The following is an 18,628-nucleotide window of genomic DNA, read 5'->3' as shown; positions in this document are numbered from 1 at the left end:
ATTCATTCATTCATTCCTCCACCATCTACAGCCTGGCTCTGGCTCTTAGATCCTTTTTTTTTTTTTAAATCAGATTGCTCTCTCACAGGTTACCTCTTAATTTCTAAATCATTTGACTTTGTCTAAGTTCTTATCCTCCTTGGCCTTTCTTCTGTGCATAATACTGCTCATTTCCATTGTCTATTATCTATTTTTTATGATATAATTTCTGGTGGTTCTCCTCCTGTCTTTCTGGCTTCTCTTTGGGTCTTCTTTGTTGGACCACTGTCTCCTCCTAGCCTCTAAGCACGGACACTCTATAAGCTTCTGTCCTTAGGCCTCCTCTTTTTTCTCTCTCTATCCTCTTGGCTTCTTTGGATGAGAAGTGAGGATGGTGACCCTGCACAGTCCTCCCTCACTCAAAACAAAGTCAAGTGCAAGTCATGTCATCATTTCTCTGATGGCATGGTCTTCTTTGGAAACAAAGAACAAACACAACAACCTGTGAGTAGACCCAGCTGCCTGAATGGGGACCCAGCTAGCTAGGTAACTCAGCTCCTCCTCTCCTGTCTGTCTCCCTCTCCCCTCCTCCCATCCAAAGGAAGGTAAGTTTGGATGGCCAGAGGATGCCCAGTTAACTTGGGGTTTACTGGCTAGATCCTTTCATTTCTTTTCCATTCCCAAAACCTTTTATCTACTGCACTCTGAAGCCCATAGATTGTACCACACTAGACCCCTGCCCAAGTTACTCTTAAGGGCTGTTCTCAGGACCCTCCTAACTTAAGAGTGATTATCAATAGTAATTGTTGCTGTTTCCTTCTCAGCCTAATTTAGCTTTTTTTTTTGCCTCATTAAAGAGACCATCCCCTGACTACTTCTTAAAGAGGCCTGTTCACTGAATGGGCGTTACCTCCCACTAAGTGAGTACCTTGAAAGAACTTAGCCTAAAAGGCCAAAGTCTCCCATTGCATCCTGAGCCATCTCCAGTCATCCTAATGAATATATGGTCACTGGATCCAGACGACTTTAGAGGAGAAGTGAGGCTGGTGACCTTCGCAGCCCTCCCTCACTCAAAACAAAGTCAAGTGCAAGTCATGTCATCATTTCTCCAATGGCATTGGTCTTCTTTGGCAGCGAAGGACAAACACAGTAGCAACAATCCTCTCCTGGCTGTTGCCATGGGTTTGATCAAAACTTCCATGCACATGATTTCCAAATTTGCCTGTGTGCATGCCTGTATGTATCCTCATTCTCTTCCTATATCACTAATATATAGGTGAAATAGCTCCTACCAACTATTCCTATTTCTTTACAGAAGCACCGCTTGTTACTAAGGCTTAAATTGATCAGATTTATCTTTTACTCTTCTTTTACCCTTATTCCTTCTATCCATCAAGTCTCCTACAGGTTTTGCTTCCACATTTTACATGTTTCTCCACTCAGCCCTGCCACCATTCTAATTCAGACCTTCACCACTACCTTTTGCCTGGACTACCATAGCCTCTTAATTGGTGTTCATATCTCTCCCCCTTCCAATTAATTAGCTACACAGATGGCAAAATAAGTTTCCTAATTCACAGATTGGACCTTGTCACTCCACCCCTCATAACTCATCAGGGACTTCCTATTGCCTATAGGAAAAACCATGTACTTCTTACTCTAGCAATTAAAGTTTTCCACATCAGGCTCCAATTTACCTTGCCAGTCTTATTTCATACACTTGCAATTTATGTATTCTACATACCAGCCAAATTAGCCTAAAGTTGTTCCCTAATCTCATCCTGTACTATCCTCCTATACATTCAGCAGGCCATTCTCAGTGCCTGATTTAATAGTACTGCTCTTCATCTCTGTTGGTAGAAAACTTTTACTTCCTTTAAGCCACAAGTGTCACTTCTTTCCTGACCCCCAATGCTAAAAGTGATCTCTCCTACCTCAAGTATTCCTACCATATATGGTCTAGAAATCTCACAATCCTCGGTGAAACAGCAATATAACAATTCTCTGTATACATGTTCTGTATTCTCTTAGACGGCATACTTCCGGCTTCTTGTAGGCTGGCACTCTGTAATTTTTATCTTTGTATCTACCACCGATTTCTGGCTGTTGAAATGAAGAAACATTTTAAAAGCACTATACCTGGTACACAATAAATGCTTGCATCAGACTTGCAGTCAGACTTAGTTCAAATCCCACTTTGATGCTAATTAGCACTATGGTCCTCTCCAAGTCACTTAATTTCTCTGGAAGTAGTTTCCTTATCGAGACCTCTAAAATTCCTTTCAACTCTAAATCTCTATTTCTACATGCACAGAATGGAAAGAGACCTAAAGTATAGGCAAAAAAAGTCCTTCTCCCTCATAGATTAAGTCTGTAGGTCAGGCCATTTTGTAACATGATATCTGTTCATTTAACATATAACTTATTTACAACCATTCTTTAAACTTAAAATAGAAATAAGTGATGCAAATACAAACTGATATGAAGAGGATATTTGCCATATTCAGAAAAAATATGTTGTATTAATATTCTTAATCACATTTAAGAATGAACAAACATCTCTCCTGAGACCAAGTTTAAAAGGTTTTGTGGAAGTTGGATGGAAAAGGAAGAAAATGATTACTGGAGAGTAAACAAATTTGTTATAGATGTTTGAAATGAGGTAGGCAGAACATCAAGATAAGAAAAAGAACCTAAGTTTTCCATAAATTTCTTTTTTTCTTTGTATAACAAAACATGCATATTTATGTTTAAATTCATATTAAAAAAAGGGACTTGAAGCAACATTATTTGCCTGTCCCTATGTTAAAATAGTAAATTCTTTTTAGGGATGTGAAGTCCTGATCATTCTCTTCCTAAGAGTCATGTGTGGTAAAATGACAAATATTATTCAAAATAGCTATCTTGTTAAGCCTCTCTGCTTATTTGTCAATTTTTAAAAAAAATGACGTGAATTTTCCTGAGCCTTGTTTTCTTTCTGTACTTTTATTACCTCAAATAATAAAGAGGCCAGGCTGGTTTCATTTTTTTCATCATAATTAATTTAACTTCCTGTTTATCATCACCATTGGAGATAATACAATTCAATATTTATCTTCATTTACAAATTAAAACCTAAATATGGTTCCTAATGGAGTGTAATATGCTAATTCTTTAACAGGATTACTATTTCCTTTTCTTTGTTCCTTTTGTATAGGTTTCTTTGAATCTCATATTTTTTCTAATTTTAATCACCTTAAGATTTTGATTTATTCTACACATATATGTATAGATCTTGTGCATAAGTATAGATACAGATTTTAGTTTTGGTTTTACTGAATTATCCGGAGAACCAAAACTATTACTCCTAGTTATCCCTATCCAGAGCCTACTGCTGTGTAGCCTCCTAACAACTAGTGTACCTGATTCTGATCTCTGTCATCCATTCTTCCTGAAGACTCCAATAGAATAACAATACTAGAATCTTACATTATAAAGCACTTTATAATTCAAATCTAACTTTTATTATCTTTAAAAATTTTGTTTGAGCTTTTATTATCATAACTGATCATCACCCCAACATTATGAATTAGGGAGTGTATGTATTATTGCTCCCATTTTAGAGATAAGAAAATTGAGGATGAGAGAAGTTAAATAAGTTGCTAAAGCTGATGAAGTTAGTCAGTGTCAGAACCAGTACTACCCAAATTCTCTACTTTAGTGGGTAGAAAAGGTGGCATGTGAACTTAGTACCCTGATAGCAAGAATAATTAGCTAAAATAGGAAAACAGAAAACAGCACTTCCACCACCCCACATCCCTCCATTAGCCCCATTCCATTTGAGCTCAGTTCCTCCTTATTTCTACCCCATCTTATTCCTCCCATTCATTGGGCCCTATTATCTCAAGACCTAGGGTTTCTCTCCTCAATGTCTACCCCCACCCCACTCAAATGAATTTGATTTTAAAACTTTATTTGAGCATACCTCATCCTTTGTTTAATTAATGAGATTTGTGGTGTTTGCTCAAAGTGCCAGAACTGCTAGCTATGGCTCTGCTACAGGCACTAAGATTTCAGAGGTTTTCTTTCATTTATAATGTTTTGTAGTAACTCATCATAGCATTTTGGTTTGAAATGAAAAAGTTAAAAAAAACCCTAGTACTTAAAAAATGGGAAACGAGCTTATTCTATTACTGTATTCAGGTCATTAAAAATTTTAATTTATATTTTAAGAACAAAACATGCCAAAAGTGCTCCTCTTGGAAAGAGGAATTTTAAAATTGCAGAAGTGGTTTCAGATTACATAAAATATATATTAACTGTAAACTGAAATTATAATTATATAAAATCATAGAAAAGTAATTTAAGAACTCACAAAATGGAAAGAATATTGACACAAAAATCATGTTTGTTTCTCAAATAACAAAAATAATAAATCTCACCTATAAAATGTTTGCTCTGTGGGAGAGTATGGCTTTTAGAAGGGGCCAGATGGGAGTAGACAGAATCATACAATAGATAGTGATAGCCTTGGTCTGGGGCTCATCAAAGAAGTGTTGAGTTTCAGCTTGATGAGAGCTGGAGAGATTGAGTCCATGACTTTGGAGGATACTTAATAAATGTACCCTTAGGTGCTACTCTAGGTCAAGACTCAGAGGTAAGGGTTGTGAGTGAAAAGGACAGGGGGCACACTTGGCATGTGGACAGCCTGAAATCTATAAAGTACAAATTAGCTACTGCCAGCCTTGAAGGCCAGTGTTAGGCAGTATGGTCCACTATGCTTCAGGTGTGTCTGTGGTATAGTCGAGCCTTGAACCTTACCTCTCATGCTGCTCAGAATAAATTTCAAGTAGGCTGACCTATTGAGTGGTTCCCAAAATAGCCAAGCTCATTCTGGTTTCCATCTTTGTTTATGTTCTTTCTCATATTTGAAATGGCCATCCTTTCTCTTCACTTCCTCCTTATAATCCTGAATTACTGGAATCCTACTTGTCCAGGTCCCAGCTGAAGTCCTGTCTCTTCTATGATGCCTTCTGACAATTCCAACTGACCCTGATCTGGCCTTTAATGTAATGTATGGTTACCTAAATGTTTTAACCAAGTTTTTGCACCAACTAGAGAGGAATTTCTCTAAGGTTAAAGTGTGGGTCATATACATGACATTCTCTATAGTATCTAAGTATTATACACATAGCAGGTGGTCAACAAATATTTGTAAAATAGAATTTTGAGACAAAAGAAATTTCATAAAAGAAAGGATAAAATAGGAGCAGTAATAAAAATAAATTATTTGCTCAGGGCCACAAATTGAATATATGTCAGAGGCAGGTCTTGAATCCAATTCGTTAGGATTCTCAGATACGCTCTTCATACACTAAGCCACAATGCCTTCTTATAATTAAGGTCAACAAATACGAGGAATGTAAAAAAGTCTGTAAAGAGTTAATAAAAAATATGTTAAGTGAAGAAAGCAAAACCCGAAGGATAAAGTATACAGCACACATAAGCCACAGTAACGTAAGGCCCCTATAAGAATGTTCAAAGGTCACATAGGAGTAACTGACAGGGTCTTATGAACATTCTGCTCATGGAAATTAATTTATTCAAATGTAAACTGGTATGAAGTCAGTTTAAGATGTGCTCAATGTTTTTGTCCTTTTGTTAGCACTTCTGGTACCCCATTTCAAACATAAATTCTTAGAGCACAGGAATACATTGAGAAGCTGATGAATAATTCCTACTTCCAAATAGATTAAAACAATCAAATGAATGCTTACTTATCTACATACCTACTGTGTATGATTCCCGATTGTAACTTATGTTTTTCTAAGGGAAGACTATACAAAATGATTCTATTCCAGTTGGGGCTTAGATTTCTGGGGCATCCTGGATGCTCCTCATGATCCAACTGTAAAGACACCTTGGTTTTAAGCCATGACTAGGGTCCATCATCCATCATACCTGTTGCCCCAAATGGCAATCAGCCAGGATGTTCCAGAACTTCCTGAGACACCTTCAAATGTAATAATGACTTATCCCCCCCAAGGCCTTTTTAGTTTCCACAGTCTTTGGAAGTGCAAAGTCATACATATTTGCCTCAAAGAAACAATGGCATCTTTCTTCTATCAGCATCATGACTGCTCATCTCAGTCAGCTCCTAAGAGCTTCATCTGCAATCTTTTCCTAACCCTTAGGTTTTCAGTGAAAGAAGAAAGACAGAAGGGTTGCCTGGGTTCTCTGACCAGATCAAAGTTCTTTATCAGGGGAAGTTTTCATACAAAGGTTAGATCAACATTTGTAAGCAGAGTTGGTCAGGTATGATTTGAACCATCTTGTGTCTAGGGTTCATCTTGACTGTGAGTTTCTGTGAAGTAGGGGAGACACGGGAACATGGTCCCAGTTCTAAGAATACATCCTTTTCCCCTTCTCATGTAACTGGTATTTTTTAGGGGGAAGGGGAAATGCCTATAATATTGTGTGATGCCTCTTCTACTCTACTTCTCCCTTTACCTTCAGATAGGGGAGGAATGAAGCAGGTTCTCCTGCAAGTGCTTCAGCCTTGCACAAGCCTGAGTGACAATACTGAGGGAGACAAAGTGACAGGCTTTTAAGTAGGATAATGCATTATTTAATAGTTTTAACTCAACTTTGAAGGGCATGGGAGACAGATATTCCTTCTTTTCAGATAAGAAAATAGAAACAATTTAGGGAAAACAATTTACCCACAATCCAAGAGGTGTTTGGTAACGAAATAGAGGATAGAATCAAAGTCCCCTGATTTTTAGTCTAGTGCCCAGTCCACCAGAAAAGCCAACACAATATAGGCAGTGATGCTAAGAGATGAAGAGCAAACAGTCTGAGGAGGAGGAAAGCTATGACACACTATGGAAACACTTGTGAAAAAAAGAAAAATGAAGCTGATCCCAAGGACTCCAGCAGCTGTTCTAATGATCACCTAGGGGCCTTACTGCTTCTGAACAAGATAATTCAAAGCCAAGTGAAAATATGACATTATATTTCAGTTCTGTATGTCAGACTTGGAAAAGCTAAGAAAGAAAGCAGGGAAAAGAGCTGTCAGAGATACAGGACACATAGCACCAGGCAGAAAGGATTATGTGTGGAACAGGCTTTCAAAAGCAACGAGAATAACTATAACACTGAATACATTTAAAAGGGAGTTGGCAGAAGCTATCTAATGGGTGGATGCACCCCATGGTGCTCCTCTTTCCCTGAACATCCCTGTGAATGACAATTTCCTCCTGTCAACCACCACCAGAAAACTCACCCTTGAATTCCATGTGGAAAGCCCTGCTGTTAATGGGTCAGCCCTACATGGTGCTCATAACCACAATGTTTTGAAATTTGATATGGGTTTACAGAAAGTGAATGTACAATGATCCAAGAAAGGGAGACCAAAAGTAACCTTGGATGAAAAGAGATCAGATTCCTGAGCAGTTGGAGAGGAAGTAGCTAGTTGAAAGCATCCAACTAAGCTATTTATTTTGCAAAACTGATAATAATCCTCTTTCTGATGATATTCTTCACAGCTACTATGTAAGGCAGGGGGCTATTACTACTGTCACCATCAAGTGAAGAGCTTAGGCCTTGCCTACTGGGCTTCTGTGGCTGGGTTAATGACAGTCTTTGGGGGAGGGCACACTTAAGACTCAAGGTTAGTAAAATGGAGCATAAGGTCTGGGTTGAATCAGACGTGGCAAAAAGGAAAGAAATCACAAAAAGAAAAGGCCAGATGGGAGAAGGGAAACATCACAGTTCAAGCTCAGATGCCCTTTTCTGTCTCCATGTCTTTGATCATACCATCCTCTAGTGCATGGCATGTAGTCTTCCTACATTCCTACATGCTGAAATTCTGTTCTTTCAAGACCCATATTAAATGTCACTTCTACCATGAGGTTTTCCCTAGTCTTCTCAGCCAGAAGTAGTCACTCCCTCATATCTTTTGTTCCACATTCTTTGTATTCTTCTACATACCTATATAATAGATATATAATATGTATATTGTATTACAGTTATTTTTTGTGTGTCTCATCTTTCGTATATAGCTAACACCTAGAAATAAAGGCTAATAATAATAGCTATCATTTATGAATCATTTTTTTCATTTGCTTCTTACAATAACCCTGTGAGGCAGATGCTACTGTTATCTCCATTTTATAGATGAATAAACAGGGGCTGGGAGAGATTAAATCATCTGCTCAGGACACACAATTAAGTAAAAATCAGAGGCAAGATTTGAAGTCAGGTCTTAATGATTCCGTGTCCAGCATTCTATCTACGACATTTCCTTGCTGCTTCAGTACAAAGTAGATATATAATAAATGTTGACTTGAATTATTTGAAATAAAGTAGGACATGAAAATATTGTCATCAGAGTGATTTACAGAGTGCTTAAATTTCTAGCTACATTTAATTATGACTCTTCCTTATACTGTGACTTGCTTCTAGCTAGTAATCTAACCTCAACTGGTTTTGCCCACATATTTTCCCCACAATCCTGACAAAGTCTCTACATAGCAGGCACTTAATATATATTATCAGTTCAGTTAAACTGAATTAATATCCTTAGTTCACAAATGAGGAAATTAAATCAGAGGTTAAGATAAGCAGTGAAAATAAAAGTCCAACAATTAGTCAGGTACCCTTGGGATTAAAATTCCAGATTGGGGGTGGAGGAAGAACCAAGATGGAAGAGTAAGGCAGGAACTCACCTAAACTTTCTCAAATTCACCTCCAAACAACTATAAAATAACACCTCAAAATGAATTTTGTAATGGCAGAACCAACAAAAGGATGGGGTGAAATAATTTTCTAGCAAAGGCAACTTAAAAGGTCTGCAGGAGAGTTCTATCTCTCTCATGTAAAGGGAGAGTGCAGGTAAGCATAGGTGGCATCTGGACAAGCCAGCAGCAGACTGTATCCCAACAAGCCAGAAGCAAGACCCTGAGTCTCAGGGCTGGCCAGCAGAGAGTCCCACAAACCTGGAGTTGACTAGCAGTGAGGACCAATGTCCCCAGCACAAGAAGCTCCACCTCAGATGCAGAGCCCAACTTTAACATAAAGTTAAAAGTCCCAAAATAGGCTATAAGAAGGAGCAAAAAACCTCACAAAAACCTGATCATAGAAAGTCACTATAGTGACATGGAAGATCAAAACACAAACTTGGAAGAGGACAACAATGTCAAAACACTTAAATGCAAAGCCTCAAAGAAAAATGAAGCCCCAAAGTACTCTTTAAGAAGCACTCAGAAAGGATTTAAAAAAATCAAGAGATGTAGAAGAAAAATTGGAAAAAAGAAATGAGAGTGATACAAGAGAATCATGGAAAAAAGTCAATAACTTATTAAAAGAAGCACAAAAAATTGGGAAAAGATGTACAAAAATTCACTGAAGAAAACAACTTCTTAAAAAGTAGAACTGACCAAATGGAAAAGGAGATACAAAAACTCACTGAAGAAAATAATTTCTTAAAAATTACAATTGGATAATGGAAGTCACTGACTTCACAAGACATCAAGAAACAATAAAACAAAATCAAAAGGATGAAAACATAGAAGAGAATTCCAATTTCACTGAAAAAACAACTGCCTTGGAAAATTAATTTAGGAAAAAGAAAATTAAAAATTATTGGATCATGTGAAAGCCATGATAAAAAAAAGTCTGGCCATAATATTTCAAGAAATTATATCCAAGAGTCAGAAGATAAAATGGAAATTAAAAGAATTCAACAAATGTCTCCTAAAAAAGATCCCAAAAGGAAAATTCCCATGAATATTATAGCCAAATTTCAGTGATCCCAGGTCAAGGAGAAAATACTGCAAGCAGTCAAAAAAAGAAATAATTCAAATATCAAGGAGCCACAGTCAGAATTACAAAGGATTTAGCAGCTTCTACATGAAAGGATCAGAGGGCTTGGGAATATGACATTTCAAAAGGCAAAGGATCCAGGATTACAACCAAGAATCATCTACCAAGTGAAAGTGAATACAATTTTTTCAGGGGTTGGGGGAATGGGCATTCAATGAAACAAAGGACTTTCAAGAATTCCTGAAGATCAGAGTTGATGAATTTTCAAATACAAAACTCAAGACAAGCATAAAAAGGTAAACAGGAAAGAGAAAGCAAGTGATTAAATAAGGTTAAACTATTTACATTCCTACATGGGAAGATGATACCCAAAATTCTTAAGAACTTTTATCACTAGTATGGCAGTTAGAAGGAGCATACATATATGGGGGGGGGAGGTATCTATATAAATTGAATTTTATTTGAGATGATATTAAAAAAATTAAGGGGTGAGAAAGAGGATTTCACTGGGAGAAGAGCGAAGGAAGAGGTAGAATGGGATAAATTGTCTCACATGTACGGGCTTAAAAGACCTATTACAGTGGAGGGAAAGATGAGGGGTGGGCAGGCGATGCCTGAACTTTACTCTCATTGGAATTGGCTCAAAGAGGGAAAAACACACACTCAGTTGGGTATGGAACTAGAGTTCCACATAGGGAAGCAGGAGAGGGGTAAAATAAGGGAAAAGGGCTGGGGGGGGGGAGACTAATAGAAGAGAGGCAGAATGGAAGAGGTGGTGGTCAGAACCAAAACACTTGTAAGGAGGGACAGGGTGAAAGAAGAGAAACATAAACAAAGGATGGAGGAAAACGCTGTTAATAGTAGTCATAACTGTGAATGTGAATGGGATAGACTCATTCATAAAACAGAAGTGGACAACAGAGTAGATTAAAAACCACAATCTTACAATATGTTATTTACAAGAACCACATTTGAAACAAAAAGACACACAGAGAGTAAAGGTAAAAGGCTAGGGCAGAATCTATTATGCTTCCACTGAAGTTAAAAAAGAAATAAGAACAAGCCAAGAGTTGCAATCATGATCCTCTAACAAAATAAAAGCAAAAATAGATCTAATTTTAAAAATGTGGAAGGAAATTACACCTTGCTAAACAGTACCATAGAAAATGAAGTAACATCAATACTAAATATATACATACCAAATGATATAGCATCCAAATTTTTAAAGGAGACATTAAGTAATTTACAGGAGGAAATAGACAGTAAAACTCTATTAGTGGAGATCTCAACTTTCCCCTCTCAGAACTAGATAAACGTAATTTAAAAATAAGAAGAAAGAAGGTAAGGAGGTGAACAGAATAATAGACATGATCGGCCTCCAGGGAAAATTAGACATGATGGGCCTCTGAATGGAAATAGAAAGAAATATGTCTTTTTCTCACTGGTATATGGCACCTACACAAAAACTGGCCATATATTAGAGTATAAAAAACCTCATAACTAAATGCTTTAGAAAAGCATAAATATTAAATGTATCCCTTTCAGATCATAATGGAATAAAAATTATAATTAATAAAGGGTTATGGAAACATAGAATAAAAATTAATTGCAAACTAAATAATCTAATCCTAAAGAATTAGTGGGTCAAAGAACAAATTATAGAAATAATCAATAATTTCACTAAAAAGAATGACAAGAGAAAATATCAAAATTGAAGGGATGCAGCCAAAGCAAAGACAGAGAAAGAAAACTACAGACCAATTTCCTTAATAAATATCAATACAAAAATTTTAAATAAAATATTAGTAAGGAGAATACAGCAATACATCACAAGGATCATACACTCTGACCAGGTGGCATTTATGCCAGGAATGCAGGGCTTGTTCAATGTTAGGAAAACTATCAGCATAACAGAAATCATATGATTATCTCAATAGATGGAGAAAAGGCTTTCGACAAAATACAACACCCATTCCTAATAAAAACACTAGGGAGCATAGGAATAAAAGGAGCATTCCTTAAAATAAGGAGTATGTACTTAAAACCATCAGTAAACACTATCTGTAATGGGGATAGGCTAGAAGCTTTCCTGATAAGATCAGGGGAGAAGTAGGAATGCCCATTGTCACCATTATTATTTGACATCATACTAGAAATGCTAGCTATAGCAATGAGGGGAAAAAGGAAACTGAAGGAATTAGGATAGGCAGTGAGGAAACAAAACTAGCACTCACTGTAGAATAATAACTTTAGTGAAGTGGCAGGATATAAAATAAATTCACCTAAACCATCATAATTTATATAAATTACCAACAAAATCTGGGAGGAAGAGATGGAAAGAGAAATTCCATTTAAAATAACTGTAGACAATATAAAATACTTGAGAGACTACCTGCCAAGACAACTATATGAACACAATTACAAAACCCTTCTCACACAAATAAAATCAAATCTAAACAACTTCAAAAGTATCAGTTGGTAGGCCAATCCAATATAATAAAAATGACAATTCTACCTAAATTAAACTACTTTTTCAATGCCTTAGCAAACTACTAACAATTCTATTTCTATTACAAGAAAAATAATAATGAATAACAAAAATAATAACAAATTCATCAGGAAGAACAAAAATTCATTAAGAATATAAAAGCAATCAATGAAAAAAATGTGAAAGTAGGCAACCTAGCTGTACCAGATTTCAAGGTGTATTATAAAATGGTAATCATCAAAACAGTCTGGCACTAGCTAAGAAACAGAATGGTGTTATCAGTGGAATAGATTAGGTATACAATGCACAGTGGTAACTGACCATGGTAGTCTAGGGTTTGATAAACTCAAAGACCTAGGCTTTTGGGACAAGAATTCACTATTTGACAAAAACTATCAGGAAAACTGAAAAACAGTATGGCAGACACTAGACGTAGACCAACATCTTATACTGCGTATCAAGATAAGGTCATAATGGGCCTATGATTTAGACATAAGGGGTGATAATATAAGCAAATTAGGCCAGCATGGAAAATTTTACCTGACAGATTTATAGATAAGGGAAGAATTTATGACCAAACAAGAGACAGAGACCATTATGGGCTATAAAATGGATAATTTTGATTATATTAAATTAAATAGGTTTTATACAAACAAAACCAAGGTAATCAAGACTAGAAGGAAAACAGAAAACTGGGAAATTGTCTTTACAGCCAGGATCTCTCATAAAGGCCTCATTTCTCAAGACTATAGAGAATGGAGTCAAATTTATAAGAATATGTGATTTCCCAATTGATAAATGGTCAAAGGATATGAAGAGGTATATGAAGAAATCAAACCTATTTATAGACATACAAAAAATGTTCTAAATCACTACTGATGAGAGAAATGAAAATTAAAACAACTCTGAGGTACTACCTCAGACTGGTTAATATGACAGAGAAGGAAAATGATAAATGTTGGAGAGAATGTGAGAAAAATGGGACACTAATGCACTGTTGGTGGAGTTGTGAACTTATCCAACCATTCTGGAGAGCAATTTGGACAAGACCTATAAAATTATACATACCCTTTGATCTGTAGATCTGTGTCCCAAAGAGATTTTAAAAAAAGAGAGCTGTGAGAGACAAATAAATTCATAACAGATCTTTTTGTAGTGACAAAAAAATTAGTTGAGGGGATGTTCATGTGGCATGTGATTGTGACAATATTGTACTATATGAAATGATGAGCAGGATGATTTAAAACAAACCTGGACAGAATTACACAAACTGATGCAAGTGAAGTGAGAAGAACCAGGAGAACATTGTACACAATAACAACAATATTTTACAATGATCAACTATGAATGACTTAGCTATTCCCAGCAATAACAATGATCTAAGACAGTTCCAAAAGACTCATGATGAAAAATGTCATCGACCTTCAGAGAAAGAACTAATGGAGTCTGAATGCAGATCCAAGTATATCATTTTTCACTTTATTTTTTTTATGTTTTTTTTGCCTGTATTTTCTTTCACAACACAACTAATATGGAAATATGTTTTGCATTATTACACATGTATATCAAATACATCAAATTGTTTACTGTCTCAGGGAGACAGGAGGCAAGAGAGGGATAGAGAGAATTTGGAACTCAAAATTTTTTTAAAAAACATTAAAAATGAATTTCATACATAATTAGGAAAAAATAAAACATTAAATACATGTAAATATATTAAACATGTAAAATGTCTTTTAAAATCTCTGGACTTTTTACTTTCTAGCCCAATGCCTATTGCTCAATAAACTTCAACTGATCTATGTGCTCACTGATGTGGGTACTCTCTCCAGTAATGTAATCATAATTCATCCTTCTTGTCTATGCTATGTGACATACATTTATGTCCTCTCACAAACTCATCAAAGGAGTCCACCCAACGTTCTGACAGCCTTTCTTGAATTCTCTTGACATTAACTAGAAACGAAAGGTGCATAAAGTCTGTTTAACAGCTATTTTTCACTATCACTATATGATTGACCCTTCTGTTTCCTGGCCATCCGTTTCTCTGATGTCATGCCTTATGCTGCTCCTCCTCAGTAATTGCTCATTTGTATTGTGCCACAGCCTATTCACACCTATTTCCTCCATTGCCCTTAGCTTCAGATCTTTAGAAACTACTGACTTTATTACCTGCAACCAAACAACATAAAAGGAAGAACAATAAAAAAAGCTGGGTCTTTGTTTCTGAGGAAAGCTTAGGGTAATAAAAAGAGCTTTACAATTTTCTAAAGGCTATCCAGTCCACTGTTCTGTAAAAACTCATCAGTTTGCATAATGAGAATAAAATGTTATGTTTACTTGTTTTAGATAAATCTGAAAAGATCTAGCTCATGGAGTGTCTGCAAAATATTTACTTATTAATAGAAGACTATTATAAAGCAGTTCAGTGATGATGTTTGAAATAATACTGGAAAGGAAAGAAGGTCTAATTTTTCAAAAGTAACACTGACTTTCAATTATTTTCATATGGATTATTCTGGTGAAATTTAAAATTACAAATTAGTTTCCTGTAGCCACCTAGTACACATCTGTGATTTCTTCCTTTATTGTCCATTTTGGGGGAACAAATTAATTTCATAACTAATTCAGACAAAGCAAAATGTAACTTGGAGGATAATTTAGGGCAAAAGGGGGAAATTGTAAAATCATTTTCCAAAGAATATATATAGGATAAATGGTATCTCTACTGTCTTCAGAAAAAAATTAATATTAAAAATATCTCATTTATTTAACATTTTAGAGTTTACGAAGAACTTTCCTACAACTGTATGAATTTAGAATGAGAGGAATTAATTGTAGAAGGGACTTTCTAGAAGTTATCTAGTCTAAACCCCCTTGGTTTACAGATGAAAAACTAAAGACGACAGAAATTGACTTGCCCAAGTTGATGTGCCCAAGGTGATAGTGGCAGAGGCAGGATTTGAACCTATGTGGAAACTCGAGCTTCAGAAAGTTTAGGTCTCACAGCTACCTTCAGAGTCACAATCAGGGAGAAATCATGCTAAAGCAGAAAAATCTAGCAGCAAAGGATTGAGCTTGCGCTCCAGCTTCCCCATCAAGAATTACAATGACTAATTGTGGGTTCTGGGCAAGTTATTCAACCTTTCTGAGCCTTTATTTCTTTATCTATAAAATGAAACGGTCAGGCTAGAAGACTTCTATGAGCTCGAAAAGTCTGTTTCTTTGACTTAACTAAGGTCATACCACCAGCCACAAAGACATTTCTATAGCTGTGGAGTCTGAAAGATCTTTATAGACACTATCTCATGTCAGTAAGCCACAGAGCAAGGATTCAAGACTTTACTCCTGGACTCTAAAGTCCTGGAGTTCTTTTCACTGTTCCAGGTTGTCTAGTTCAAAGATGTCAAAAATTCACCCCTTACAGCCCTCAGTCCTTAAATTCCCTACTGCTAGCAAATCAGATTAAAATGTAATTGGGAAAAGTTCAACAAAATACATGAAAATACAATACAACATATAGGATGTTAATGTGGTTTTCTAAGTTAATATGCAGCCTGCAGGGATCTGTTTCTATTTGAGTTTGATACCATTGGTCTAGCTCAGTATCACAACTTCATAGCTCACCCCCCAAAATACAACAAGATCCCTTTGCCTATGATTGGGAAAGAGAGAACATGCATTTGGTCTGAAGAATGGCCCTAACTATAGTATATAACTTCAAAACAAAAGCCTTAGTTACTTCTCCTTTTTCTTATAGATCTGGACAAGAAGGATTAACCTGATTATTTACCACTTCTTATATACTAAGAAATTACACAAAGAGGGAATAATTCATCTAGGGGGAACAATATGGATCAGAAATTATGAAAAAGTCAGAGATAAGTATATCTGATCACACACACAGACACAGACACACACAGACACAGACAGACAGACACAGACACAGACACAGACACACACACACACACACACACACACACACACACACACACACACACACACACACACACACACACACCATCTGATCCCAAAACTATGAATCACAGAAGAAGCACTGAAGTTAAAAGACTTGACAATGGAAGGTTAATAGTTTAACCTTGAGACAGCAATCTGCCTGTAGGTATATCTGTCTTTAGCAGGGTACCATCAAAAATTCATTGCCACTAGAATGAAGAAAAACAGCTTACTATGCTAAGTATTTTCAAACCTGTTGGTATATGGGTGGTTAGTCTTTTATTTTTGCTAGTGGCAAAATGATACTTACTGTGTACAAGGAAACAAAAATCTTTCCACATCAGCAGCAAGGTGAGCTTTGTAAAGCCTTCGGCATCATACTCCACCACTCCTCTAGGAAACAAAAAATATATAACAATCAGTATAAAGTATAAAGGACTTGGAACCATCTGAAAGATTAAATTAATGCTTTCAAGTTATTAAACCAGCTATATTCTTACTTTTCCAAAATTCACTTTAATATACTAAACTGCACACTGATAGTTTCATGGCAAAGGGAGTCCCTGAGGTTGTGTTCTAGTGACTGGATAATAACAAATTAAACACATTATGTCAAATGCTAGTACATTTGTACAAAGACAATTAAATTTAGATTAATCAGTCAAGTTGATGGGCAAGTATATCTGTACATCTGTTCTATGGAGGAGCCAGCCAGGACTATAGAAGTTTCCACCACAATGACTTCCCTTGAGATCTATGCAGCCACCTGATACTGTGGCCTACACACATGCTCATACACACTCAAGCACATACACAAATAATTAAAAAGTTATTTTTGTAAGAGAATATATGATAAATCTGCATATGTGGTTTTGTTTAAAAAGGGATTAAAACCAGACTACATATCCTTTAAAGTTTAGTTAAATGAAAGGAGAGTACTTTCCATCATACTCCATACTCCAATGTTCATTCACACACACACACACACACATATACACATACACACATACATACACACACATATATGGTCTCCTTTAGTGGATACTAATAATAACATTATTAATAATATTAAGGGATAATATCTTTCTCTTTTTGGTATCTTATCCTTCTTCAGTGTCTAGCAAAGTATCTTGCAAGTAGCAGGTGGTGAGCAGGTGCTCACCAAATGTTTGTTGAATGAATGAATAAATGGATAAATGAAAGGAAGAGAAAGTTTTAAGCAAAGGAAAACTTACGTTCCAAAGTGACTCAAGAAAGCTGCAATGTATTCTCTTCTTTTATGATATCCTTGAATGACATACTGCACCTGAAAAAGAAAAAAGCAAAAGTGAAAAAGTAGGCAATATTTTCCCATTTAGAATCTCCCAGTTATCAGTGAACAACAGTCCACTGAAAAAATACTTAGTTCTGAATTTTTCCTGCTGTGCAAAGCTGATCTGTAATTACCCTTTTCAGCTCTAAATTTCTGAGGTCACTTATTAGAAGACATTACTTTTTAAGACTGAAAATACATCCTTTACAGTGTCTCTATTATGGAGGGAAAATGAGAGATAAAGAGTGACAATTTTTTTCTTTTATTGGCTAACACATAAGATTTCCACGGCTAAAGCTTATGCTAAATTATTTGAAGTAGCATTGATAAAGTCGGAACTGATAGTTATGTTGTACCCTCAAAAAGTAAAACAATTCTATTTATAAAATAGATTTTATGGCAATTTATAAAAAAACACTGCTTACTTTGCAAGCTTAATGTAGGATCAAAAATGTTATTTTGGGAAAATAAAACAGATGATAAGGTTGCTTAAGTGGTTTTGTTTAAAAAGGGAAGAAAACAGCTCTGTGTACTTGATTTTAAAAACAGAAAATCATTTTAATAGAAACCCACAACAAAACTGGCTATAAAGAGATTCCAGTATAATTATGGAAATTCATTTGAAGACATTGTTTCTAAAAGCTGCTATGTACTGTCCTCATTTGTGAAAAGCCAAGGAAAATAATTTAAAAAGACAAGTAAAATTAATGAAATGGATCTAGATAAGAAAAACGGACTGATTCTTGTGTTTCTGGGAAAATAGTCTTATAATTTTTTGAGTAAAAAAGTGTGACTAGAAATTAATCTCAATTGGAAAGCTTTAAAAAGGTTTTTATTCTCAGTTCTTGGAGATGAACTCTGCATTTTTCTGTATAACACAGTGACACAAGTTTGAGGGAAGGGCAAGGCATCTGAGTGCAAATGTGAATTCTGTCCTCATGTTAAATTTCTAGTTGGAATGAAGGCAATGGGCATTTGGCTCAGTTAGAACTAATCATGCCATGAGAATTAAACCTCATGGAATAGAAGTCAGTTCTACAGATGCTAAATCTGAGTTATGCTGACATTTTTAAAAATACTTGAATCCT

General features: G+C 35.8%; 1 protein-coding gene across 3 annotated transcripts in view; it reads right to left on the bottom strand.

The window, feature by feature from the left end:
* Positions 1–18,628, bottom strand: part of BABAM2 (BRISC and BRCA1 A complex member 2) — a 560,438-nt gene that overhangs the window by 114,704 nt on the left and 427,106 nt on the right. For all 3 annotated transcript variants that reach the window (XM_072634065.1, XM_072634064.1, XM_072634066.1), the window contains exons 9-10: positions 17,464–17,534; positions 16,539–16,621 (exon numbers count right to left, since the gene is read on the bottom strand). In XM_072634065.1, the coding sequence (XP_072490166.1) occupies positions 16,539–16,621; positions 17,464–17,534 (154 nt within the window). The remainder of the gene's footprint in view (positions 1–16,538; positions 16,622–17,463; positions 17,535–18,628) is intronic.

The sequence above is a fragment of the Notamacropus eugenii genome, chromosome 1 (genome assembly GCF_028372415.1).
Source record: "Notamacropus eugenii isolate mMacEug1 chromosome 1, mMacEug1.pri_v2, whole genome shotgun sequence".
NCBI lineage: Eukaryota > Metazoa > Chordata > Mammalia > Diprotodontia > Macropodidae > Notamacropus > Notamacropus eugenii.
Note: the sequence above shows the minus strand (reverse complement) of the source record. Positions and strands in the feature narration are given on the sequence as shown.